The sequence below is a fragment of the Neolamprologus multifasciatus genome, chromosome 16 (genome assembly GCF_963576455.1).
Source record: "Neolamprologus multifasciatus chromosome 16, fNeoMul1.2, whole genome shotgun sequence".
NCBI classification, from domain to species: Eukaryota; Metazoa; Chordata; class Actinopteri; order Cichliformes; family Cichlidae; genus Neolamprologus; species Neolamprologus multifasciatus.
The window spans coordinates 422,126-446,985 of NC_140454.1; the positions used below are offsets into that span (position 1 = coordinate 422,126).

At 42.3% G+C, this 24,860-nt stretch overlaps 1 protein-coding gene across 3 annotated transcripts; it reads right to left on the reverse strand.

Annotated features, from left to right (window-relative positions):
• Nucleotides 1-692: 692 nt before the first annotated feature.
• Nucleotides 693-24,810, reverse strand: ccdc93 (CCC complex scaffolding subunit CCDC93). 3 transcript variants are annotated; one of them, XM_085135158.1, is made up of 24 exons: nucleotides 24,660-24,810; nucleotides 24,104-24,217; nucleotides 21,907-22,001; nucleotides 21,555-21,666; nucleotides 21,045-21,143; nucleotides 20,109-20,165; nucleotides 19,896-19,996; nucleotides 18,682-18,711; nucleotides 18,286-18,322; nucleotides 18,058-18,156; nucleotides 15,643-15,693; nucleotides 15,340-15,426; nucleotides 14,947-15,060; nucleotides 14,732-14,794; nucleotides 13,829-13,902; nucleotides 10,587-10,668; nucleotides 10,424-10,498; nucleotides 10,217-10,288; nucleotides 5,607-5,715; nucleotides 5,408-5,490; nucleotides 5,208-5,245; nucleotides 4,999-5,083; nucleotides 4,629-4,742; nucleotides 693-1,299 (listed from the first exon to the last, which is right to left on the reverse strand). In XM_085135158.1, exons 1-24 carry the CDS (start codon nucleotides 24,744-24,746, stop codon nucleotides 1,243-1,245), a joined length of 1,935 nt encoding a protein of 644 aa, XP_084991284.1. In that variant the 5' UTR covers nucleotides 24,747-24,810; the 3' UTR covers nucleotides 693-1,242. The 3 variants fall into 3 exon arrangements, with proteins under 3 accessions (XP_084991284.1, XP_084991282.1, XP_084991283.1); XM_085135156.1 differs by lacking the exon at nucleotides 18,682-18,711 and having other exon boundaries at nucleotides 24,660-24,808; XM_085135157.1 differs by lacking the exons at nucleotides 18,682-18,711; nucleotides 24,104-24,217; nucleotides 24,660-24,810 and having other exon boundaries at nucleotides 21,555-21,629.
• Nucleotides 24,811-24,860: the final 50 nt, after the last annotated feature.

Here is a 24,860-nt window from a genome sequence, read left to right on the forward strand (position 1 = left end):
ATTTGTGACACGCCATTTCCTCTCCAGCTTACGTAAAAACCTCTGTAACTTTGATCTGCTTCAGCAGCATCAGGTAATGTTCAGATGTTGATTCATGGTTTTCTTCAGTTTTTGTTCTACTGCAGAATATTTTTAACCTCCTAGGACCTGGTGTCCACATATGTGGACATCACATTTTGGGTTATTTAGACCAAAATACTCAATTTTGCTCTACAAGTGCCTGATATCCACTTACGAAGACATTATACTGCTACTGTTCTAATGAAATTTTAAACGAATATCCTCATATGTGGCTCTCATTTTTCTTAGAAACAAAAAATAGGTACATTCATCAGGTCCCAATCAGCCCAGATATCAAAGAGAAATTAAAAATGCTGCTGTGGAAGAGTTCGGGTCTCAGGAGATTAAGGTTATCTGCTATAAAAAGCCAGACAGGAAAATCTCCTTTATGTTTTTCTGTTTTATCATCAGCTACTTTGACACAAAGCCTGCGATGCTTACACCTCTAATGAAGTCTCACAAGTGTCAGTACTGATAAATGATCAGAATTACATTTCTGACTGTTTGAGGCACAACTGAATCGAATTGAATCGAATCAGGACCTTGTGAATTGGAATTGAATCAGTTATAGAAATCAGTAACGATACCCAGCACTAGTTAGATCCTATCTGAGACGAGACAGACCACGGTCATTTCTGCTGTTTGTATAAGCAATTCTTTATTCATTAAATACTGCATCCATGGTGATTGGATGGTACATGGAAGACAATCTTCAGAGGCATGTAAATACACCAGGAAACTCTCCAACACAAAACCATCATTATTACAAGTTCTCTTCACTGTTGCAGCCCATGATCAACATAAAGACGTACGTATACTTCACAGTCAGTGCAGTGCGGGGAGTTAGTAAAAGTTGCCCAGTATTATTAAACACAATGTCATGATTTGCAAGACTGTTGTGGAGCTCTGGTTAAGTTTTTTATTGTTATGTTCACCACGAAATGTAAAACATTAGGTAGAACTGGCTGATCGTGGTCTTAATTAGTGACACTATGATGTTACAGAAGGTGTGATTAAAACAATGATTTGCATTTATGTCGTCCAGTCTGCTGCATCTGGCACATGTGAAGAACACAGTTCATGTCCAGGATTTTATATGAAAGTCATCCAAGTAATTAGATTAGTAACTGGTTTGCATCATATTTATTACTTGAATGAAACACACCAACAGTAGGGTCGGAGCTAAGAGGCTCCTTTAGCTCTCAGTTTAGACAGTAGCATCTCATTCTTCCGACACTCCTAGTGGGAAAAAAAGGAAAAAAGTTATTGTTACATGATCATTACACTCAGAGGGTCATTGTTGAAAATGATTATAGCACATTTCCTGAAATACAGATTATGGCCTTTATAGACCTCAACAGCAGAAAGTAACAAGTCTTTATTTAAGGCAGACCTATAGTAGAAACTAGGATGCAATGATCATTTTTCAGTGTAAAGCCTAATTTCAATCCACTCAATCGTGACCTGTGACTTACTGCAAAGCATTTTTAATTCTGAGGCGACTCTTTATGGTAATCAAAAAGACAGCTCAAATCAAATCTGCAAATCTTTTTGATTAAATGTTAGCTATGATCTATAGGTATCAACAGTTATTATGGGAAATGCACAGGAAAAAACAAAGATATATACACATAAAAAAAACCACCACCAACAACAACACACACAAAAACGAGACCTGGGAGAAACGCCTTTTAACAATGTTATTTGATGGCACTGCACAGTTTGTCCACTAGATGGCACTCTTCAACTCTGTGTTTGGAAAGCTACAACCGCAGACACCCAATTCAAACACTGGGAGGCATAAACAAGTAATCTGGTGACATGATCTATATTTAACATTCATATTAAAACTTCATTCTACTCCTTTTTCAGCATGCACATTGTGTAGCTATAGAGATACATGAAAACTTGAATTTTTTTTCTTTTTTTTATTGTTATTTCAGTTATATTTGCACGTTTGAATAGATAGAATTTTATTTCGAACATAAGTAAAATTTACACTCCCACTTTTTTCATATTTAACTGTGTTTGCTGAAACAAAAGTGTTGCAAACTATACAGCACACAATTCATGTAATTTATTTGGTTAATTTATTTTAATATATTATGACACGCTGTTTTCTAAATGGTGGTGTGCACATTTGTTTCACATTGTCTTGTGATTGATTTGCAGTGAATATTTTTTCTGTTTTCTTGAATTATCCAACTGCTTTTTTATTCTTTCCTGGTTTAAACTAAAGAGAGGGCTGAGGATGGCGCTGGTTTAAGTGCAGAAGCCCACCAAACAGCTGACTAATCAGCTGATCTACTCCGTGGCAGGACTGCCAAGCACAGACTCACAGCCTGAGTTGAAGAGGTATAGCTTGTTACCAGACAGACAGAAGGCAGGAGAATAAACCAGCTACCCTGTCATGATTCATGCCTACTGTCTCGCACCACAAATGAACCAGCTGCTAATGGATGAGACACACAAAGAACAGCTAACTGAAGGCCAGATATTCTCGAGTCCCATGGGTCCCCAGAGGAGACTGGTCCCATCCAACTACCAAATATGTTTTCTCACTACCACATTGAGGCTCCCGTCAGGCATCATAGTGGCTAAGGTGAACAGGCTTATGGCTCGATACATGAGTGGAGCCACAGAAAGGAATTAGCAGGAGCACCACCAGAGGGGCGAAACACCAACAACTGGTGGACAGAACAGTCACTCAACAGTGCAAGACCAGACCTACCTGTGGGCTAAGCCTATGACTCAGTGCCGCACACATGGATCCATGAATGCCTAGAACTACAAAAGATCAACAGGACCCTAAGAGCCTCCGTTAGGAACTCCATGGGGATGTGGCAAACATCACTACAGGCCAGCTTCAAGCCAATAGGATGAGTCACTATCAAGAGCAGGATTTACCAAGGAAATGCTCTGTTCCCACTGCTGTTCTGCATAGGCCTGAACCCCTGGACTGGAATGGACCAATGCCAACCACCTCCTCTACATGGATGACATCGAGCTGTATGCCAGGAGTGAACAAGACATCGATTTACTGATCTACACCAACGGCACTGGAATGTCTTTCGGGCTGGAGAAGTGTAGTTGGATGGTAACTACTACTTAGTAGTCAGAACTGAGGGGATTGCAGACACTGAGGTCAGCTACAAGTACTTGGTAATCCCACGGGCAAATGGGAACCACAAAGAGGCTCCAACCACCAAATACCTGCACAGTAAAGCAAGTCCAGAGGACTCAGCTGAATGGAAAGAACAAGATGGACCTCAGGTCCTCACTCTGAAAAGGGTGGAGTGCCCATTCTGGGTCAGGGACGGGAATGGGAAGTATCTAGGGGTCTTGTTCACAAGTGAGGGGAGGGGGGAGATCAACAGACAGGTCACTGCAGCCAATAAGCGGTAACCTGTCAGTCACGGTGAAGAGAAAACCGAGCGAAAAAGCCAAACTCTCGATTTACCGGTCAATCTACGTCCCCACCCTCACCCTGAAAGAACAAGATCATGGATGAAGTGGTGTAAATGAGCTTTCTCTGAAAGTTGGCTGGCCTCTACCTTAGAGACAGAGTAAGGATTTTAGACGTTGGAGAGATTATCTCTCTCGGCTGGCCGAGCTGGAGGAGGAGGCTGAGGAGAGGGAGGTCTGGGCTTCTCTGCTTAGGCTGCTGTGCCCACGACCAGGCAGCAGAAGAAGATGGATGAATGGAAATGCACAAAGTCATTAGCACTTAGAGCTATAACTCTGAACCTGTTTTCTTCAATTAGTAACAGTAATGTTGTCTTTACCTTACAATATAAAGCGCTTTGAGGCGACTTGTTCAGATGTGACAATATTATTATTGACCTGTTTTATAGTAAAGTTTCGGTAGCTTCTCTGCATTGTGTTAGCACATGGCATTGAAGAAAATGATAGTAATTCTAATTTCTTTCTTATATTTAAATGTTGTATAGTTTACAGTACATTCAGATAGAAATCTGCTAAGTTTTCCTGGTGTTTTGTATTTCAACCCTGTAAGCTTAAAGATCTAGAGGTGGTCAGGGGAGAGAGGATGTTCAGGGACTTATTTTAAATGCTTTTATGTCTTAAATCAGGACAATCGATTAAAATAATGAGTGGGTTAATTTGAGAGAAGATGACTGAGTGAATAACTTTCTGTTGGATGTAGCTTTCCAAACTGAGATTGGGAGAAACTCAGGCATAAGTTCTGTGGCATGACTGCGAATGACCTCACATCATTCTGAGGTCATTTTTCAATAAAACACCAAACTATGAAACATTTGCCAACAAACACTTATTTATTTGTCCATTTATTACTAACGCTGTCTAACACGGCAGTCGTTGGTTGTGATACCAATTTTTTTTGCTTCACAACCATTCTGAAGGCTACAGTTCGTATCTTCCAACACGATCAGGTGTTACAATGTTTTGTGAAACCCATCTTTATCCCTAAGAATAATAGCTCACTATAGCTTACTGAATAGCATTCATCATTCATTATAATGGTATACTCTAACTGTAAACGCCCTCTCAGAAACAGCCAGCAGCACTTAAGCACATGCTTTTCTTACCTCTTTAAAGTCCTTGACAGTTTTGAAATACAGCCTCTGCTTGTCAAGGAGCTCCAGGTACTCATCATTCAGCTGATCTCGCCTCATCTTGTTCTCCTGCTTCTTTTTCTCCATCTGAAAAAGCAGAGAAACACATGCCAGTACTGCAGGAGTCTGTCTCGAAACAGGACAAACTTTGCATCATTAGGCTGTGACATGCGGGTCCATATACCCTGAGCTCGTTATCTTATCTGTAGTCAGCATTATCAAAAACAGGCTGACATTTTTTTACTGATACTGACCACTAAATCTGTCATTTGGTTCCATCCCTATAACGCACGTTTCTAAAGAGAAGAGCAGCAGAATTCCCCTTTTACAGAAAGACTTGTACCTTGATGCGATTCTGTTTGATTCCCTCGACTATCTGCTCCATCTGTTTGAGGAACTGCTCTTTGGCAGCTGAAGACGACATGGCTCTGAACAAGAGTAGAGGACGTTAGCACTATTTCACTGCAATGAGCTAAGAAACGTACTGATAGAAAACTAATCACTGGAACAACGTCAGTGTTAGACGTGACAAATGAGCAGAATTATACTTACTGTTGGAAGTTGTCATGAATAGAATTCAAGAGGTTCACCTACAGAAATTAAAATTTTGTTATGAATAGCATTAAGTACAAGTCTATTTGTGACACTTAATCAGTCACATATCTCAAGTGAAACAAAAGCCAAATGCTATCAGAAATTTTACTGGCAATCCTTTCGCACCCTGCTGACAGGGGTCTGCTGTGGTTACTTACCTCCTTCTCAAGATAGACTTTCTTATCATCCAATGTATTATACAGAGTGAAGAATTGCTTAGTCTCTTTGTGAGTAGCAGAAACTGAAAGGCACAAAAAGAACAAGCATTTATTTATAACTCCTGATTTTTATGGGATTCATTTGTGACCTGCACACAGCAACAACACTGGTCAAAGCAGATGAACAGGAGGAAATTACCTTGACTGTAGAGTTCAATGAATCTCTTCTGATACTGTGTCAGCTCAGCTCGGCTTGGCACCTCATCAATCTTCCTCTGCATGATGGCAATCTCTCGGTTCCTCCGAGCCTGAGAAGAGTGAAGAGATATATACATATATGAATGAGTGAATACGTTCCTGATGTAGTTATCACGGGCTAGCTACATCTATCACTAAACAAGACTTTTTGTCCACCACTAAATGCGGTTGGTTAGTGATCGCCAGTTTGTCCATCTGTAACTTGAAGTCTCCCCTGCTTCTAAAAACATTTGTGAATTCCAGCGTAGTACTATGATAGGATGCCACCTGTGCAACAAGTCCAGTCGTGATGTTTCCTTACTACTAAATATTCCACGGTCAACTATTGTTGGTTTATAACAAATAGGAAGCCACTGGGAAGGACAGCAACGCAGCCAGGAAGTGGTAGGCCATGTAAAAGTCAAGAGCTTCGCGGAGTGGGTTTCCATAGTCGAGCAGCTGCATCCAAGCCTTACATCAAGTGCAATACAAAGCCTCGGATGCAGCTGCTTGGTCATGGAAACCCATTCCATGAAGCTCTTGTCCAGGTTTGGGGGTTGCCAAGTGTAAAGTTTGGTGGAATGGGGGATTATGACGTGGGGTTATTTTTCAGGAGTTGAGCACATACCCTTAGCTCCAGTGAAAGGAGACTTTTTGGATAATTTCATTCTCCTAACTTTGTGGGAAAGGTTTGGGAGAATGCCCCACATGCCATCCCAGCCTACCTTCAAGTTTGCACGAAAAATATATGAGTGAAGAAGTTCTACCTAATCACATGAACCAAGGTGTGAAAGCGGGTGTGGGTCACAATCAGCCAGAGTTTCAGGTGAGCTCATTGGGAAACCTGGCCCCACCCTATCATGTGATTCATGTGATTTCCTGAGGTCAGATGGCCCAGGGTGTGAGTGGGCGTTAAGGCGTCTGTGAAGGGATCTCAAAACTGGATTATAGATGGCAGAGAGTTGGTGTCGTAAACCACCGCCTCTGTTCAAAGATGGTCGCTCACAGTGGACATAGATGGCTTCTTTCACTCCTCTTTCAAACCATCTGTCCTCTCTGTCCAAAATGTGAACATTGGCATCCTCGAAAGAGTGACCTTTGACCTTTAGATGCAGATGGACAGCTGAGTCTTGTCCTGTGGAGGTGGCTCTTCTGTGTTGTGCCATGCGCTTGTGAAGTGGCTGTTTGGTCTCTCCAATGTAGAGGTCTGGGCATTCCTCGCTGCACTGTACAGCAAACACCACATTGTTAAGTCTGTGTTTTGGAGTTTTGTCTTTGGGATGAACCAGTTTGTGTCTGAGCGTGTTGCTGGGTCTGAAGTACACCGGGATGGAGAAAACTCTCCTGAGTTTTTCTGATACACCGGCTACATAGGGGATGACAATGTTGTTGCGTTTGTCTTTCTTTTCCTCCCTCGCTGGTGTCTGATCTTCTTTTCTGTGCCTTTGCTGACTAAGATAAGAGGCAGAAAGACTCTTAGCTCTTTTAAGATAAGAGCTTCCCTGACATGTGTGTGTTCCTTCTTTTTCCCTTCAGGCAGTCAAAGAGGTGGTACTGGTCCATGTGTGTGGGCTTCCGGTAAACTTCAATGTTGACGTTTCCGTTCTCTTCAATGTGCACTGCACAGTCCAGGAATAGCAAACAGTTACCCTTTGTGTCTTCCCTGGTGAACTTGGTGTTTTTATCCACAGCATTGATGTGAGCAGTGAGGGATTCTACTTCGTGGGTTTTGATTTTGACCCAGATGTCGTCTACATATCTGTACCAGTGGCTGGGTACTCTACCTTTAAAAGAGCCAAGAGTCTTTCTCTCTACTTCCTCCATGGAAAGGTTGGCTACAATAGGTGACACCGGGGAGCCCATGGCACAGCCATGTTTTTGTCTGTAGGTCAGGGTTCCAACATCTGGAATAAGCAACTGCAATCACAACTAGAGATGAGGTCCAACACAATTCTTGCTGCAAGTAGGAGCCAGTACATCAGGTGAGGGGGGAGATATCATCATCCCCACCCTCTGAGATGAGGTACCAAGCACTAAGAACAACTAGTGCATTGAAAACATTGAGTGCAAGAGAAGCGGACCTAAAAAAAAGAGGATCATAACTAAGCTGGAAACCTGGACCATCCATAGCCAAATACCAAGACCATGTGACATACACTCTGGAGGTCTACCAGAAGATGTGAATGAAGGATTATGGACAATCCTTGATGTGACAATCACTGAAACAAACCAGACACCATGGCAGCAGTGATAACTGAGGTGATTGGCTCTAAGATGAACAGCTACAAGGAGCAGTAACCTCCACGGAGAAAGAGATTAGAGGCCAAGATCAAGGCAGCACAGATGGAAATCAGTCAACTATTGGAGCTGCACAAAGGTGTGAAAACAAGTACAGCAAGCTGTCCATTCCCGAGGCCTTGGAAACAGCCAAGCAAAGACTCACAGCCGTGGCTTGCCGTTGAAGAGACCACAGAGATAGAAGCCAAGGAGATAAACCAGATGTTCTCCAGTGAACCATCCAAGGTGTATTCTCAAGGAACAGCCCCAACAAAGCTTCTAATAGATGAGACACACCGAGAATGGCTAACTGAAGGCAGGACAGTCCTGATCCCCAAGGATCCCCCCCAGAAAGGACTGGTTTCAGCACAACATGGAAGCTCCTGTCAGGTGTTATAGCGGCTAAGATGAATGGGCAATAGATAAGTGGGGCCCAGAAACACCAGAGGGGCAAAATAGCAGCTACTTAGAAAGCCTTACCAAGTTTTATCAGAATTCATTCAAACCTTTTTGAGCTAGCGTGTTTACAAACAGACTGATTACACACACGCAATCAGACACTACCAAAAACATGACGTCCTTGGTGGAGGTACAGGAGATAAAGAAACAGCTTCTCGGAGTTCCCTGTCCCGGTCCTGGGGCCAATTTACTTTTCATCATAAAAAACATCCTTTTTACTCAACTGCAGGGACTTGTATAGGTACCCAAGTGCTTGCTCAAGGGGGTCATTTGATTATAGGGATATACTCATTATTATTGTAGGGTTACAATATATAGTGTCACAGACATGGGGGACAACACCCCCTTTCCTACTGGTAGAAAAATGCACCACTGTCAACCAATCATAATATGATATGGCAACACATGGCATTTGGCTGCTTAGGAAGAGGAGAAAGTTTTGGGGGTGACAGCGGTGAAAGAGAGCGAGAGTAGGGATGCAACGATACCAATTTTTTCAAACCGATACGATACCGATACTTGGATCTGAGTACTTGCCGATACAGAGTACAAAAACCGATACTTCTACCACACACACACACACACAAATGCAATGAATTGGAAGACAGGTTTTATTTTATTCTCTGCCGATAAAAAATAAAATCTTAATAAAAATGACCACAAAAAAATTTCAAGTGAAAAATAAGCACTTCTGTTAAATTATTGTCTCCACATTGTAATTTAACAAAATATCACTGAACTATTGGCACTGTCTCGAGCTTTCAGAATAATAAATAAACACTTCTGTTTATTTATTATATTTCATATCGCAGCTCGAGTATGCTGAGAAGATGGTGCAATCCTATGTTTTCCACGACCGGCATTGGCTGGTCATCCAGAGCGATAAAATGAGTCAGAGCCTCTGTTATTTTAACTGCCCGTGGATTTTCTCTTGACATTTTTCATCGCTTTTCCAAAACCTGAGTTAAAGTTGGCTGTTCCACACTGCTGACATTTTGTTTAGCCTAGCTACAGCAGCCTCCAGTTTCTCTTTTTTTATCTGGAGCTGCCAGTCTCACTCGCCTAACCCTGTGCCTGTTTAGCGCGGGATGTCCCCCTAGTGGCCAATCTAAAAAACTACAACAGAAATGACAAGCCACCCTCTGATTAATGAAATAAGTTGGTATCGGTTCATGGTATCGGTTAACTTTTACGAGTATGAGTACACACATTTTACAGTATTGGCCCCGATACCCGATACCAGTATCGGAATCGGTGCATCCCTAAGCGAGAGCAATAGTGAGTTTTGTAATGTGAGAGATTTTAATCAGCTTTTCTTCCCCGGTTATCCCCTCAAAACCCAAAAACTGAGTCTTCTCCCAAACCAACAAAACACAAACCAAAAATCAGCAAACATAACTCACAAAGAAAGAACAATATAGAAGTGTACCAAGTGAAGTCCATGGTTTAATAACTGGTTAGCAAACTGATTTACTCTTTACCAGGAGGTTTGTGTTAGTTTAGATCACTGGTTCTCAAAGTGTGGGGGCGCAGAGTTCTGACAGGTGGGGCGCAGGTTACCTGGCAGAAAAGTCATGTGGAACTAATGTTTAACATCGGAATCACTTTTACGGGGGAACAAAGAAATTCGCGGCATGCAGGATGATAATATGCGCAACCGCTGCAGCTGTGTGTGTTAGTCGACAGCCGCAATAAAGAAATGAACTAAAAATTGCAAACACGTGGTCGGGTCTGTCGCGCATCGTTTACGGCGGTGCTGAAACCCAGGATTGGGGCACGAGAGACCCGACCACCTGTTCGACTTGCAGTCGTTACTGTGGTTTAAGAAGTAGTTACCATGAGCAGGCGGATCTTCTGTAGTTTCTCTCTCCCTGTGTTGTACTGTTTGTCTATCAGCTGGTCCCTCTCCTAAGGAAAGAGAAAGTGCTGTAAATCAAGATTATCTGAGTGGAAAGCTCAAGTTAACTTTCACCTACTCACAATCTAGGAACGGCAACAATGACTTTATACTGTAAGAGATGACCGCCAGTGTATGATATGTACCTTCTCTTCCTCTGTATCCTGTCCTGATGCAGACTTGAGCTCCTGAATGTTCCTCTGCAGACGAGTCATCTCTTCCTGCACACAGAGCTCAGGCATTAAGAGGAAGAAATGCTGCTAGTGACCATCAGCAGGACACAGTGACAGTGATTGCATTGATGCTCACTCTGCAGTGTGTGCGGAACTCCTGCTCCTGCTGCTTCAGGTTCTCATTCATCGTCACCAGAGCCCTCAGCTTATCGAGCAGCCTGTTCAACAAAGAAACATTTGATCAGAAAGTCACCGACCGATGAAAGGAGACACATTTTGTCACTGCCAGTAGCCTCATGTGTTTTAGTACAATTGTCACTAAAACTTCCACAGTCGATTCAAACTCTAGCATTAAATAAAAGCTGGTTGAGGCAGAAACAATATGGACTTAACTCTGATCAGAGTCTGGAGAAGGAAAAGTTTATTCTTCATACAAATGGAGCAGCAGGGAGTACATCTGTGTTTGTGATGTGCTAACAGAGAAGACAGCAGCATGTGTTAGTCGACAGTGTTGGGAAGGTTACTTTTAAAATGTATTCCATTACAGATTACAGAATACATGCCCCAAAATGTATTCTGTAACGTATTCCGTTACGTTACTCAATGAGAGTAACGTATTCTGAATACTTTGGATTACTTAATATATTATCATGCTGTTTACAACTACATTAATGTACTATTGCTGTGATTTATTACTGTTACTGAAGGTCCGCGGCTCCGAACCGTAGTAAAGGGACCTCTGGCTAATACGGTGGGTTCTGTGTCGGGCTCGTAGCTGAAAACTAGCTTTACTTTGTTGTCTGGGTCAACTTTGCTAGCGAGAGACAGAGAGAGGCGTTGAAAGGCTGCTCCAACGGGACTTATTGTTTTTGTAGGAAAACACAAACACTATTATAACATATTTACATGCTTCCAGCTCCCGTTTCTGCTCGATGACAGCTCGTACTTTTCCTTTTTCTCCCTCCCTCGCTCACAGACACATAACGGGTATGGCAGTCCATTCTCCCTGCAGCACGGACTACACTGCCCATGATGCTACATTCTTTAGAGCTATACCTGTAGCATTCTGCCTATTAGCTTAGCACAACAACAACAGGCGCTCTCTCACCCAGGAAACAGAGAGAGCGTCACCCTGTAACCATGGCAACCGTAACGCTGCTGCCTGGAACAACAGAACGTAGCTGTCAAACAAAACCCAAACAGTCCTGACCCGCCACAATATGAAACAGGGAAGTACCGCCGTGTAATCCATTTATTTCAACAAAGTAACTGTATTCTAAATACCACCTTTTTAAACGGTAACTGTAACGGAATACAGTTACTCATATTTTGTATTTTAAATACGTAACGGCGGCACATGTATTCCGTTACTCCCCAACACTGTTAGTCGAGCACCATCGAGCTTCCCAGAAAACTTACTTAGTTAATCATTACTAAACAATGACATGGTAGGAACTGGTAAATGTAAACCAGTTAATAACATTCAAACAGACTCATCAGGCAACACAAGAACAACCATGAGACTGCACACGGACGCTTCCCACCACATGGACTGCAAAAGTACAAATGAGCAGGTCTATTAACAGGAAATAAACCTATTATTACTCACAGCTGCTTCATAGATGCACAGAGGGCAAAGTCCAGTGTCTGGTCCCAGAATCACAGGTTACATTTGCTGCTGCACTGCTGCAGCTGAACAGGCAGCCAGTCATTTGATTTTAAAGAACTTCTTCACCACAAGATGTGACTGCTGTTGTTTACATTGGACTTTCAACACTGAGGAGACGTCTTCATATATCATAGCGTGTGCTGCTATAATGATATTAAACATCATTTTTTGATAGAGGTGATTCATCTTTTACTTGTTTGTTCTAAAAATAAATAAATAAATAAAAAAACCCAAACAAACGACATTGGGCTGAGCTGACGGCGTGTTCGTTGAAGGTTCTTCGATCGTTAGTTGATCTTAGAACCTTGATGATGGTTTCAATGCAAACGAAGTGTGGCAATAAAAACAGAATAGCAAAAATCCTTCATTTGAACTTAATGTTTGGGAAAATGTAAAGTAAATGATTATTTTTTATATTATTTTCAGTAAATACTTTGTCAGTTTTTCCTGGAATAGCGTTTACATGTGTTAAACTCACAGCCGGCACAGAGAGGATATTTGGGCGGAGTTTGGAAGTCGTTCACCTTCTGTGGGGGGTTTGAACGATCACCTGATGTGTGACTAATGAATTCTCTGCGAAGCCAGCGACCATCTGCTCTTTCTTACCTGTCTGTAAAAGTTGGTTTGGCCTTAAAATAACTGCAGTGATTTATCAGAGTGCAGAGCGTGAAAGGAGAGTCCAAAAAATAAAATACAGAAGGTTCACAGCGGGCAATTTACTGCATTTTAAAACGGTGCAATCCATGCATTATTAGTAAAACTGCTGTTAAGCCATCTACACAATATATTTTTTTTACAAATAGTGTTATTAAAGTGTTTATTTATTCATCGTCCGGATTCAATCAGGTGCTGCACTTTCGGTTCATGCTCCAAAACCCTCGCATGTGGCTGAATTACAACAATTCAAAGACGAGCGGCCCTAAACCACAGGAAGGGGGCAAAGACTTTGTCAACACCACTGTAGAGATCTACAAGAAGCTGCTCAAACCAACTCTGCAGATTAAAGGGTCAAGCCCATTTTAGTACAGCAATCACACACTATGTTTGTCAATACAAAATGTGGCAAATTCACTTAGCCCAGAAGATGGATCGAACATCAGTTACAGAAACGATCGCCTTCAAAAAAGGGCCGTACAACAAAAGCTGACCAACATCAGAGCAACATATATGCTGGCTTCCTGCAGAACTTTTCTTTCCCTAGCCAAACAGGAGTACCTCCCATCTCTACTGAAAGGGATTCTGGGAAATGCAGTCTTCTAAAGATAATATGTATTGAACGATCTTTCTGGGCAGAAAATTAAATCCATAATTAGCAGCTTTCAGATAATCTGTTGCTGGCAATTAATCACTTACAAAATAACCCACAAAATGCTGTCATCAAACCACATAGAGTGCAGTAAAGTTACAACATAAAATGGTATAATATGGCAACAAGCCCATCAGTAGGTGCCCATCTATTTTTGACAGCAGACAGTGTCCACATTACAAAGGTGCTGTGTAACTACCAGTACATTCAATTTTACTCCAACACGAATATATACTAGGTGGAGAACTGGTTGATGTATTGTTAAAAAAAGTGTATAAAAAGTGTATATTCAAGATTTAGATTAGAAAACATTTCAATGCACATGTGTGTGAATATTTAAAGTTTGCAGTTCTTGAGAATAAAACGTTAGCAGATAACAGAAGGACCGTTTTTGTTGACTCACCTCCTGTCAGCCTGCTCCTCCACTTCTTCCAAACACACCAACTCTTTCCCCAAAGTCTCTGACACCTTTGTAGCCTGCAAATTAAAGCTACTGATCAAAGCATCTGAATGGCTGATAGCTCCCTGAAATGTAAAACATATTACACTGGACAGTTTTGACTATTTCTATTTCAATGTGAACAACTCTACATGTACATGCATGTGGAAAAGAAGGCGCATCCTGATGATGAGAGGATGAGATGATGGATGGCGTCCTAGGGAGTCTCCTCCCAGATCTGGACCAGAGCTTCAGATGGACCAAAGAGGTCAGGCAAACGTGGGGCCCAGGCATTGGTACCGATATCCAGGTGCTGGTTAATCGAATGTAGACCAACGGTCTTAAAAAAGCAAAAATGCTGCCCCTCAGTGGAAAGTGTTATAGCGTTATTATTACAAAAAAATAAAAAAAAATCTTCCCAGAAGTGGACCCAGCTCAGACAAACTCCATAAATACTGGCAGCAGCAGCTGGTACCAGTACACCCATACACCAGTGGTATCAAAATCCTACGTCGCCTTGTGCATTTGCAAGATTTTCAGAAAACTTGACCTTTGACATTTCTGATTTCCTGTCCTGTGGTGACAACAAAATAGGTCACTTCTTAAATCCAAAGGTGATTTTGTGTCCCAGCTCATTTTCTGAAACACTGTGTGTGTGTGTGTGTGTGTGTGTGTTAAACAATCACAGTGTAATATATCAGGTGTTGTTGTTCATTTGAAGATGTATTTAAATCAGTTTACAATCTGGTAAGGACCAGGTGTTTTTCTCTCATTAACAGGCTGTACTTTCATTTGTACCATGGTCGGATGTAAACCAGTGGATCAGATCCATACTGGGCAGTGAAGTAAGCCTTGACCTGAGCTCACCTCCGTTAGTTTCCTCTTGTCCTCATCACAGCCCATCTTCACCTCTGCATGCTTGGCTTGCAGCTGTGGCCACAAAAACAGATACAGTCAAAGCTCTGACACTATTACAACTAAATCACTTCATGCTTTTGCTACATTAGGATCAAAAGTTTGCTTCACAGTTACGAGACACAGTTGAGGACGCCACATTCATTAAACCAGAGTGACCTACGCACCTCCCCCAGCTCTTTAGTCTTCTGCTGGATCTGTTTGTTGAGTGAGGCGACCACCCTGTGGTGCTGCTGCAGTGGGCCATAATGCTCATGCTCCTCTGAGGACAGCTCTAACTGCTGCAGGGACACAAGCAGGACACAACAGTCAGCAAAGCAATGCTCTTAGAAAGATGAAGATGTCTACCATTAGGTGACATTCTGGTTTGGATTTGTGCCAACTGGTGATTTTTTCACTGCGTTTGATTAAGAAGAAAGTCCGAAAGACTTTAAAAAGCTGCCAACACACAGCAGCATCTTAGCTGGTGTTTAGGACAGAACTGTACTAGACTCACCCTCTCTTTGACTAACACAGCAACTGCAGCCTAAACCTGGACCAGACAGTGTAGAGCTGCTTACCTTCTCAGCGTACTCAGAAGCAAACTGTTTGATCTCTTCAGACTGCAGCCCGACGAGCTGACCCACTGCACTCGCTGTCAGCTTCCCCTGAAAACACAGGCTCAGTCACTACCATAGTGCAGCGGTGAGGAAAGGCAACAGGAGTCAAAGAAAAACCCAACTTTGACTAACATGCAATCAACAAGATGATTCAGTCACAGCTGAATATCCTTTACATATATTATATACATCCTTTATATATGTTTGGGTTGTCCGGATGCAGAAATGTTCTGCTTCTCTGTGCCGTGTGTTTTATTTACATACCTCCTCTGTTGCCATGGCAGCCATGTTGGTCATCAACGTTTTAATTCGCATCTAGGAACAAAAATAAATGTCATTTATTTGTTGAACACAATATGGTCTTATTTAGGGATGCACCGATACCGATACTGGTATCGGTATCGGGGCCGATACTGTGAAATGTGTGTGTACTCATACTCGTAAAAGTTAACCGATACCATGAACCGATACCAACTTATTTCATTAATCAGAGGGTGGCTTGTCATTTCTGTTGTAGTTTTTTAGATTGGCCACTAGGGGGACATCCCACACTAAACAGGCACAGGGTTAGGCGAGTGAGACTGGCAGCTCCAGATAAAAAAGAGAAACTGGAGGCTGCTGTAGCTAGGCTAAACAAAATGTCAGCAGTGTGGAACAGCCAACTTTAACTCAGGTTTTGGAAAAGCGATGAAAAATGTCAAGAGAAAATCCACGGGAGGTTAAAATAACAGAGGCTCTGACTCATTTTATCGCTCTGGATGACCAGCCAGTGCCGGTCGTGGAAAACATAGGATTGCACCGTCTTCTCAGCATACTCGAGCTGCGATATGAAATATAATAAATAAACAGAAGTGTTTATTTATTATTCTGAAAGCTCGAGACAGTGCCAATAGTTCAGTGATATTCTGTTAAATTACAATGTGGAGACTCTGCAATAATTTCACAGAAGTGCTTATTTTTCACTTGAAATTTTTTTGTGGTCATTTTTATTAAGATTTTATTTTTTATCGGCAGAGAATAAAATAAAATCTGTCTTCCAATTCATTGCATTTGTGTGTGTGTGTGTGTGTGTGTGTGTATGTGTGTGTGTGTGTGGTAGAAGTATCGGTTTTTGTACTCTGTATCGGCAAGTACTCAGATCCAAGTATCGGTATCGTATCGGTTTGAAAAAACTGGTATCGTTGCATCCCTAGTCTTATTTTATTATTCCAGGCTTTTTACTGACTGATGACACAGATCACAACAACCTGAGAGCATCCACACGCTGGCTTTGACTCAGAGTTTTTCTTTTTTGTTGTACTTCTAAAATGGCAAAGCCCACACCAAACAGCATTATTTTAAGGCCCAGGAACAACAGGAAAATCAAGAGCACGAGACAGGAGACAAAAGTGCCATTTCAACCCAAATAACAGCAGACGAGCTCAGTTACTGTCTTATCAAGCTGCTTTTCATTTCAGCTAAAACTAAACTTGGCTCACTGTTAACAGTCCTGACAGTACACAAAAGTTATGATTCACTGTGAATCTCTGTGAGTTTCTGTGGGAGCTGATTGTGGTTCAAATGTGTACAGCTGAACTTTAAGTCTGTATTTGTTTCTACTAACAAAATGAATAAAATACTCTGAGTTGTGGCACTGTTGCCTAGTACTTCCTTGGGTCTTTTTCTTACAGTATAAAGTAGGGATGCACCGATACCGATACTGGTATCGGGTATCAGGGCCGATACTGTAAAATGTGTGTGTACTCATACTCGTAAAAGTTAACCGATACCATGAACCGATACTAACTTAATCAGAGGGTGGCTTGTCATTTCTGTTGTAGTTTTTTAGATTGGCCACTAGGGGGACATCCCGCGCTAAACAGGCACAGTTTCAATCCACGGGCAGTTAAAATAACAGAGGCTCTGACTCATTTTATCGCTCTGGATGACCAGCCAATGCCGGTCGTGGAAAATCAGGGAGATAATGGTGCCAAAACTTTCTGAAGAGGTAAAGACGAGCAGTGTGTGTGATGTCAGTTCTTGGTTTAACGGCACAGTGGACTGATGATCCACGGGCAGATGAGGAGTTTGTTCGTCAATGCCGAATACTTAAGTTATTTTGTTTGTTTGTTTACAATATGGACACTCTGCAATAATTTAAAAGTTTATTTTATTCTCAAACCTAATTTGTATTTATTTTATTCCAAACAGAAGTGTTTATTTATTATTCTGAAAGCTCGAGACAGTGCCAATAGTTCAGTGATATTTTGTTAAATTACAATGTGGAGACTCTGCAATAATTTAACAGAAGTGCTTATTTTTCACTTGAAATTTTTTTGTGGTCATTTTTATTACGATTTTATTTTTTATCGGCAGAGAATAAAATAAAACCTGTCTTCCAATTCATTGCATTTGTGTGTGTGTGTGTGTGGTAGAAGTATCGGTTTTTGTACTCGGTATCGGCAAGTACTCAGATCCAAGTATTGGTATCGTATCAGTTTGAAAAAATTGGTATCGTTGCATCTCTAGTATAAAGCGCCTTCAGGTGACTTACTGTTGTGATTTTGTGCCACATAAATAAAACTGAAGTGAATTAAATGTTTAAACTGAAAGGCTTAGCGGATCATTTTTTGCCCTCTACTGTACACGTGCGCCTAATTTGTCTTTCTGTATAAAATGCTCAGTAAAAAAAGTTCTCACTTCCTCTACAGCCTGCAGGTCCTCTTCCTCTGACACGTCAACCACCCCATGAGACGCTGCCTGAGAGCCACCGGCCAGTGAAGCCTTCCCCTCATCGACCTGAAAAGGGGCAAAAAGAAGAGAAGATGAAGAACGGAGAAAAATCCTTGCTGACCAGAGAGCAGCCAAACCTCCCTGCAGCTCTACCCACAGCGGACACAGCTACAGTCCACGCCTTCAGGCGCCTACCTTGTCTTGTTTGCTCTGCTTGCTGAATCCATATCGCCTGGAAAAAACAAAACAAACAACAAGTATGAGATATGACTTCAGATTGGAATAAAGCATACTCTTCTTTTTACCCCAAACCCCCAAAATTCATTTACACCATGCGATAAAAAAGTATCAGCACAAGAAAGCGCATGAATCCATCAGGTGGACAAACGACATGGTTCCCCGATCTGCAGTGTCTGTTTAACTAAAAAACAAACTAAAATGCAGGAGTGCAGTGAAGCAGCACCACAGTCCATCATGCCAAAATAAGTGTGCGCTGTTTGCATTCTCTGACAAACATGTTGAACCACAACACAGGGTGCTGTAAGCAGATGCTGCCCCCCCCCCAGCTTCACACAGTTATACAGTACTTACAGCAAGAGCTCTGACATTCTAGTACAGAGGCTAGTACAGGGATGGATGAATGAAAAAAACAAAACAATATATCAGATGAGACACTGAACATTGTCTAAGTTTAAATCTCAGGTTTTTAATTCTTGACTCGTTTCCTATAAACTAAGAGCTACGCTGACACACTGAGAGGAATTAGACACAGAAGGTCAATTTGTGGCGCCCAGAGAAGGAACAGCCCAACGACTGATCCAGCACACAAAACCTCTGCATTCCTACGCATTTACTGGCCACCTTATTAGGTACACCTTGGTGTAAATCTATGTGGTACAGACTGAACGGTGTAAGAATGTTTACATTATGTAACTTCTGCAGATTTGTGACTTTTAACCTCGTCACAATCAAAAACATTGGTGGCTGCCAGTCCTGCCCCTCAGCCTCGTAGGAGATGCACCATCAGTTTTAATCTCCTTGTTCTCAAAGTTGGGTGTTCACACTGGGGTGACGACAACAGCCCATCAGCCTTTACAGCTGAAGGGTAAAAAGGAAGCAGCCAGAGCTGCACAATGAAGCTAATTTTATTCTTAATCACCAGCTTGGCTTCCCACAGATGAACCAACACTGACAGTGCGTGTTCTGCCAATACAATGCAAAAGCAACATGTGCTAATCCACACTTGTCTGAATGAATCAGCGACAGATATACATACAACAGATCAGTGAAACAAAAGTCGAATGTCTGGCGATCTTTTTTCTTCCATTTTCAAGTTTGATGAGCTCTTCCTGAAAACAGCCTCAATTCGCTGCTCTTAGACAAACAGAAGGCGAGATGCAAAATCCCTTTGCTGAGATTGGGTCAGTTTTAAATGCATTAAATTTGTAATCGGGTGGTGTTTACTTAAAAAGAACAGTTTAACAGATATGTCCAATAAAGCGAGCAGCCAGTGCACATTTTAGCCCTATTATTACTATCCTGCTTGGTCTATAAACATCAGAAAATATGAACAAAGCCCAGCGGAGAGAAAAGCAACAACAACAAAACGAGGGCACCAACAGCCTTATAAGAATAAAAGTTGATCTACAAATGGCTCCAAAGAGAAATGACAGAGAGATCTGACGTAACTCAGCGCTTTCTATTCACACGGAAATACAAATAAATGAGACAGACGTCTTACAGCCACTGTGGCAAAAGATGGATTAACAGGGAAAGTGATGCACATCCCGGATGTGAAAGCTCACCTTCCATATTCCAACAGAGTGGAGTGGACCCTGGACTCCTCATCCAGCAGCTCCTCTGCATTCCTGTGCCTCCTGTACTTCCTCTGTGGTTTGTACACTTCCTAGAAAAGAACGAGGCTCATTCAAAAAAGCCTGACGGTTATCTAAACAACAGACCTACGATTTGACTTCATTTCATTTTAGTGTATCGTTTGTATCAGTGTAGTCACTCACCAACACGTCCAGCACTGCCCTCACTGCTTTGTCTTTCCTCTGGACGAACTCTTGATCCTGTCACAGCACAGTGAACAGCACCTCTTACACACAGGACGTTTAATGACATGTGGCCGATCAACACTTAGACTAAACACGTTTCTATGACTGTGAGGGTTGTGATACAGCGGCCATTAAAACTTGAATACCGTGTTAGACTTCTGACACTGAACCCTTCTTCTGATGTTTACCATATTAATGCCTTTGTGTCTCATTACTTTCTATTAGAATATGTACAATCATCACTAAAAGCCAATAGATCTTCCTTCTTATCTTGACTACTCAATATTTTATTGCCTTATTTTTCTGTCCGACTTTGTATTTCATATATATCATGACTACTTTCTGTTTTTATAAACTCAGTCCAGTTACAACAATCACACTTGAACGTAGGTCAAGATGTAATTAACCAGAGGAACTCCAGGTGGGCTTCTCTGGAAAACCTTTTGTAGTGTTACGCCTACCTATCTTTTTATTATTTTTTGTTTGTTGAATACGAGAATAAGCCCAAGAAAGAGGAAGCAGGTGAGAGAAAGAGTAGAAAGGGGGAGGTTTGCTTTGGAGAGCAGAAACAAGAGAGGATATGTGTGTGAAGGAGAAGGAGACAGGCAGGAAGCAGATGTCTAAATACTCATTAGAATTAAAAACCTGGACTTGACCACCCAAAGAAATGGAAGCTGCACAGGAGAGACGAAGAGACTGCAAGCAGGATGGAGAAGAGAGCGAGAAGGATAGCGGCAAGAGCCAATGGCACGGTTGACGAGACGGTTGGAGATAATGGCACTGAGCAGAGGTCATTAACAACTAAATTCTTTGTTTAAGTGATTTTATGACCTTTGTCTACAAAGACGTGTGGAGTAAAGCTACGCCCTGGTCTTCATGCTGAGTGTCTGTTACCTCTGGAAGGCTGTGGGACTTCTGGAACTGAGAAATGGAGTAGGCTCTCACATAATCTCCCATCTCTTCCCGCGTCTCTATGGCTCGCTTCACCAGCCACTGGCACGAAACAACACACAGCTCATCAAACACAAGGATGAAGCAGCAGATACAGACTGACCATTTCCATGCTCCAGCTGGACCTGCTGGCTGTACTGGATCTGATGCCAGCAGCAGTCAAAGCTCATTAGCTAATACTAATGTTCCTCACACGCTTCCAGACGGCTATGAATACGTTCTTTAAAGACAAATCACAAACATCATATCAGTGTTTTGAATTCTGTAAAGTATGAAACCCTGAAACTGTGATGACAGGAAAACGTCAGCACTGCATGTGGGTATGTGAGAGTCCGACTAGGGGAAACACTGCACACTTTAAGCAGACCACTTAACCTTTTCATTAGCACTTTCCTCAGATGCATTAAGCACATTAATGCATCTGAGATTAGCTTGGCTGAATTCTCCGTGTACCTGTATGACCGGGAAAATGTGGATAAAATCCAACCCTTGGATCTGATGGGGTTCCAGGCGATGAGGACACTTCATCTTTGGTAAAACAGAAACAATTTTCTCTGTCAAGGATCTGCAACGAAACAGCCCTTGCCACTGTTAGAAAGAAACCAGTGTGAAACTGCAAAACCCAGACAAAGAAAAACACTTAAAAGGATGGAAAAATGTAACCAAATATCTGATGACATTATCCATCTGAGCTGCTCCTAAGTTAGCAAAATTATTGGATTCAAATGTGGCTCGTGTGATGTGTCACTTTAAATTTATCTGGACCAGTCTAGAGAAACTTGGAAAGAAATCAGCCATCACTCACATTTTTTGCCCAATAGTTGAGTTTTCTTGGAAAAGAAGATCCACGTCTATGTCAAAATTACAGGTGGTGATGCACCAGGTCATACCCCCAACCACCTGTAGAGGAGAACTGTGAGCTGAGGTTTTCTCAGTTAAATGCACAATAACAATAAATACTTCAGTTCACAGCAAATATCTGAACAAGTACAGCATGGGATCAATGCTAAATGCAGTTTTCAAATATCTGGAGAATGTTTTTATTCAGATTTTACTCCAAAAGTTCTGACATAAAGGAATGATTCATATCTCTGCTGACTTGATGTTTCTATGTTCATATAAGTGCCAATCATCAGTTGCCAGGTTGCAGGGGCAGTAGCCTAAGCAGACCTCCCCAGAGAAATATCATCTCTCCAGCATGTCTTTGGTGCACACCGAGGCCTGCTGCTGATAGGACAAGCCCAGAACATCTCACCCAAGAGGCATCTTTGTCAGATACGCGAACCACCTCAACTGGCTCCTCTCAGTGTCGAGGGGCAGCATAGCAGCTCAACTATGAGCCCCTCTCCTCACCGTAGCACTAAGGGAGATACCCTTAGAAAGATAACTAGTCTCCTAGTTCCCCACAGCGTGATGCTGCCATCACACATCGGCTTCTTCTACAGCACTTTTCTACTCTGAGCACTCCAAGTGCTTTATGCAACTTCTCTCACAGCAGAACTTTTTTCTGTGCTTCTCCTACATACGTGCTTCTAACTAACATTCACACACATTCATACTCTGACATCACAGAGCAATTTGAGGTTGGTTTATTGCCTAAAGATATTTGGCATGCAGACTGGAGCAGGGATCGAACTACCAACCTTTGGATTTGTGGGTGACCTGTGACTGTACAGGCCAGGTGATAAGCAGTGCCTGGTTTCCATCTGTCATGACGATCGGCATTCAGGCCAAAGAGTTCAATCTTTGATTCATCAGACCAGATTATTTTGTTTCTCATGGTGTGTTTTGGCAAACACCAGGTGGGCTGTCGTGGCCACTCTACAGGTAGAATGCTGCTCAAATGGTTGGCTTGGTTTGTGCTCTGACATCTACAGTCAACTATGCGACCTTATATAGACAGGTGTGTGAATTTCCAAATCATGGGCTATCATCTAAATTATCTAATAATCTACATGTTATTTATTCATTTATCTTTAATACATTTGCAAGAATTTCAAGAAAACTTTATTTACTTTATCATTATGGGATATGGCGTGTAGAATTCTGAGGTGAAAATTAATTTAATACATTTTACAAAAATATTTTCTACATGGGATGTTGTATGGTAAATGGTAAATGGCCTGTATTTGTAAAGCGCTTTTACTAGTCCCTAAGGATCCCAAAGCGCTTTACACACCCAGTCATCCACACATTCACACACTGGTGATGGCAGCTACATTGTAGCCACAGCCACCCTGGGGCGCACTGACAGAGGCGAGGCCGCCGGACACTGGCGCCACCGGGCCCTCTGACCACCAGCAGTAGGCAACGGGTGAAGTGTCTTGCCCAAGGACACAACGACTGAGACTGTCCAAGCCGGGGCTCGAACCGGCAACCTTCCGGTTACAAGGCGAACTCTTGAGCCACGATCGCCCCACTTGGGTCAAGGTTTTCAACAGGCTGCTTAAAGTCATTCTTTACCACCAGGTCAATGCACCAGTGATTATTACCCACAGATTACTCTTCCTTTCATATATCACATGGAGCCAGCTGTGGTGGTAGAGCTGATCAAGCCTGCAGCCCACATGCTAAAGTGTCTTTAACCAAGATACTGAACCCTGGGTTCCTCGAGATGCATCCATGGGGGAGGAGGGGAGAGGGGGGGGGGGGGGAGAGTGTGTGCATCAATGTCAGAGAGTGCTCAGATAAAAGCCGACTGGGTGAATGACAGCTGTCAGGAGGCACTTTGAATGCTCAGCTGAGTAGAATGATGCTACATCAGTACCAATCCGTGTAGCCAGCAAGTGCTTGGTGGAGAAGTTTGTTTACTTTTTGGTCACACATCACCTCCTCACTGCCTTTACAGTCAGCTTGTACTCGGATGTGCGTTTAGCTCAATTAGTGAAACATTTTTTGGTTTCCACCTTCAGCAGGAACAAGTTGTATTAATCTGCTAAAACCAGCTGGGATGGAAGACGAGCAGAGAGGAAGAAAAGAGCAATCAGAAGTCCAGCGTATACCTTATCAAAAGGTGACAATCCTTTAATCCGGGCTCGGAAGTATCCAGCTGCCAGCAGGAGCTCCAGGATCTCTGTCAGCTTCACGCTCTGCTCTTCATCCTCCCGGGTTTCCACCTGCAGGCCAGAAACACTTCATTTACTCTTCCGTTTTTTGTTACTAAAACTACTACTAGCACGATTTTGAACGTTATTAACTCAATCCCAGAAGGTTGACTCTGTTCATCTGGACGTAGCGTTTTCACTGGGACAAACGTTTCGTCACCCATCCAGGTGACTTCCTCAGTCTTATAAACAGTACTTTCGCACAGTGACTGAAACCAGCCCACTGAAGGAACAGCTGTGAGGTCAGTTTCTTGCTCATTAATCAACAGAAAAAAACTTTTGGGGATTTACTCGCGTGGATGATTTAGCATGCATCAAAACGTTATTAATTCAACATTAACAAACTAGCTTCACCGTTAGCTTCAGTGTTAGCTTGTATAGATATGCGTCCGCAGTGCGACAGTTCAAACACATCATCACACTAGTGTTGAAATCTGATCCAGCTACTTTGTACCTGGATGAGGTTGCCGTCTTGGTCATACTGAGCGCCTATTTTCGACCCGGTTCTTACTCTGTGGAAAACAGACGTAGCCACCGCCATGTTTAACTGCACTGTTGATGACAGTCACGTGACCGTAGCATGTGACAGGAAATATTAAACGCAGCGTTTCCAAGTGTGTCCAACGGAATGTGTGTTACATAATAACGACAGAGT

Excerpts from the sequence above, each read along its gene's own strand:
- ccdc93 (XM_085135158.1), bottom strand. The coding sequence starts at position 24,746 with ATGGCGGTGGCTACGTCTGTTTTCCACAGAGTAAGAACCGGGTCGAAA. Across the intron at positions 21,144-21,554 it reads ACATTTTCCCGGTCATACAG|TGGCTGGTGAAGCGAGCCAT; the intron begins GTACACGGAGAA and ends GTTTCGTGCCAG. Across the intron at positions 18,157-18,285 it reads AGCAGAGCAAACAAGACAAG|GTCGATGAGGGGAAGGCTTC; the intron begins GTAGGCGCCTGA and ends GCCCCTTTTCAG.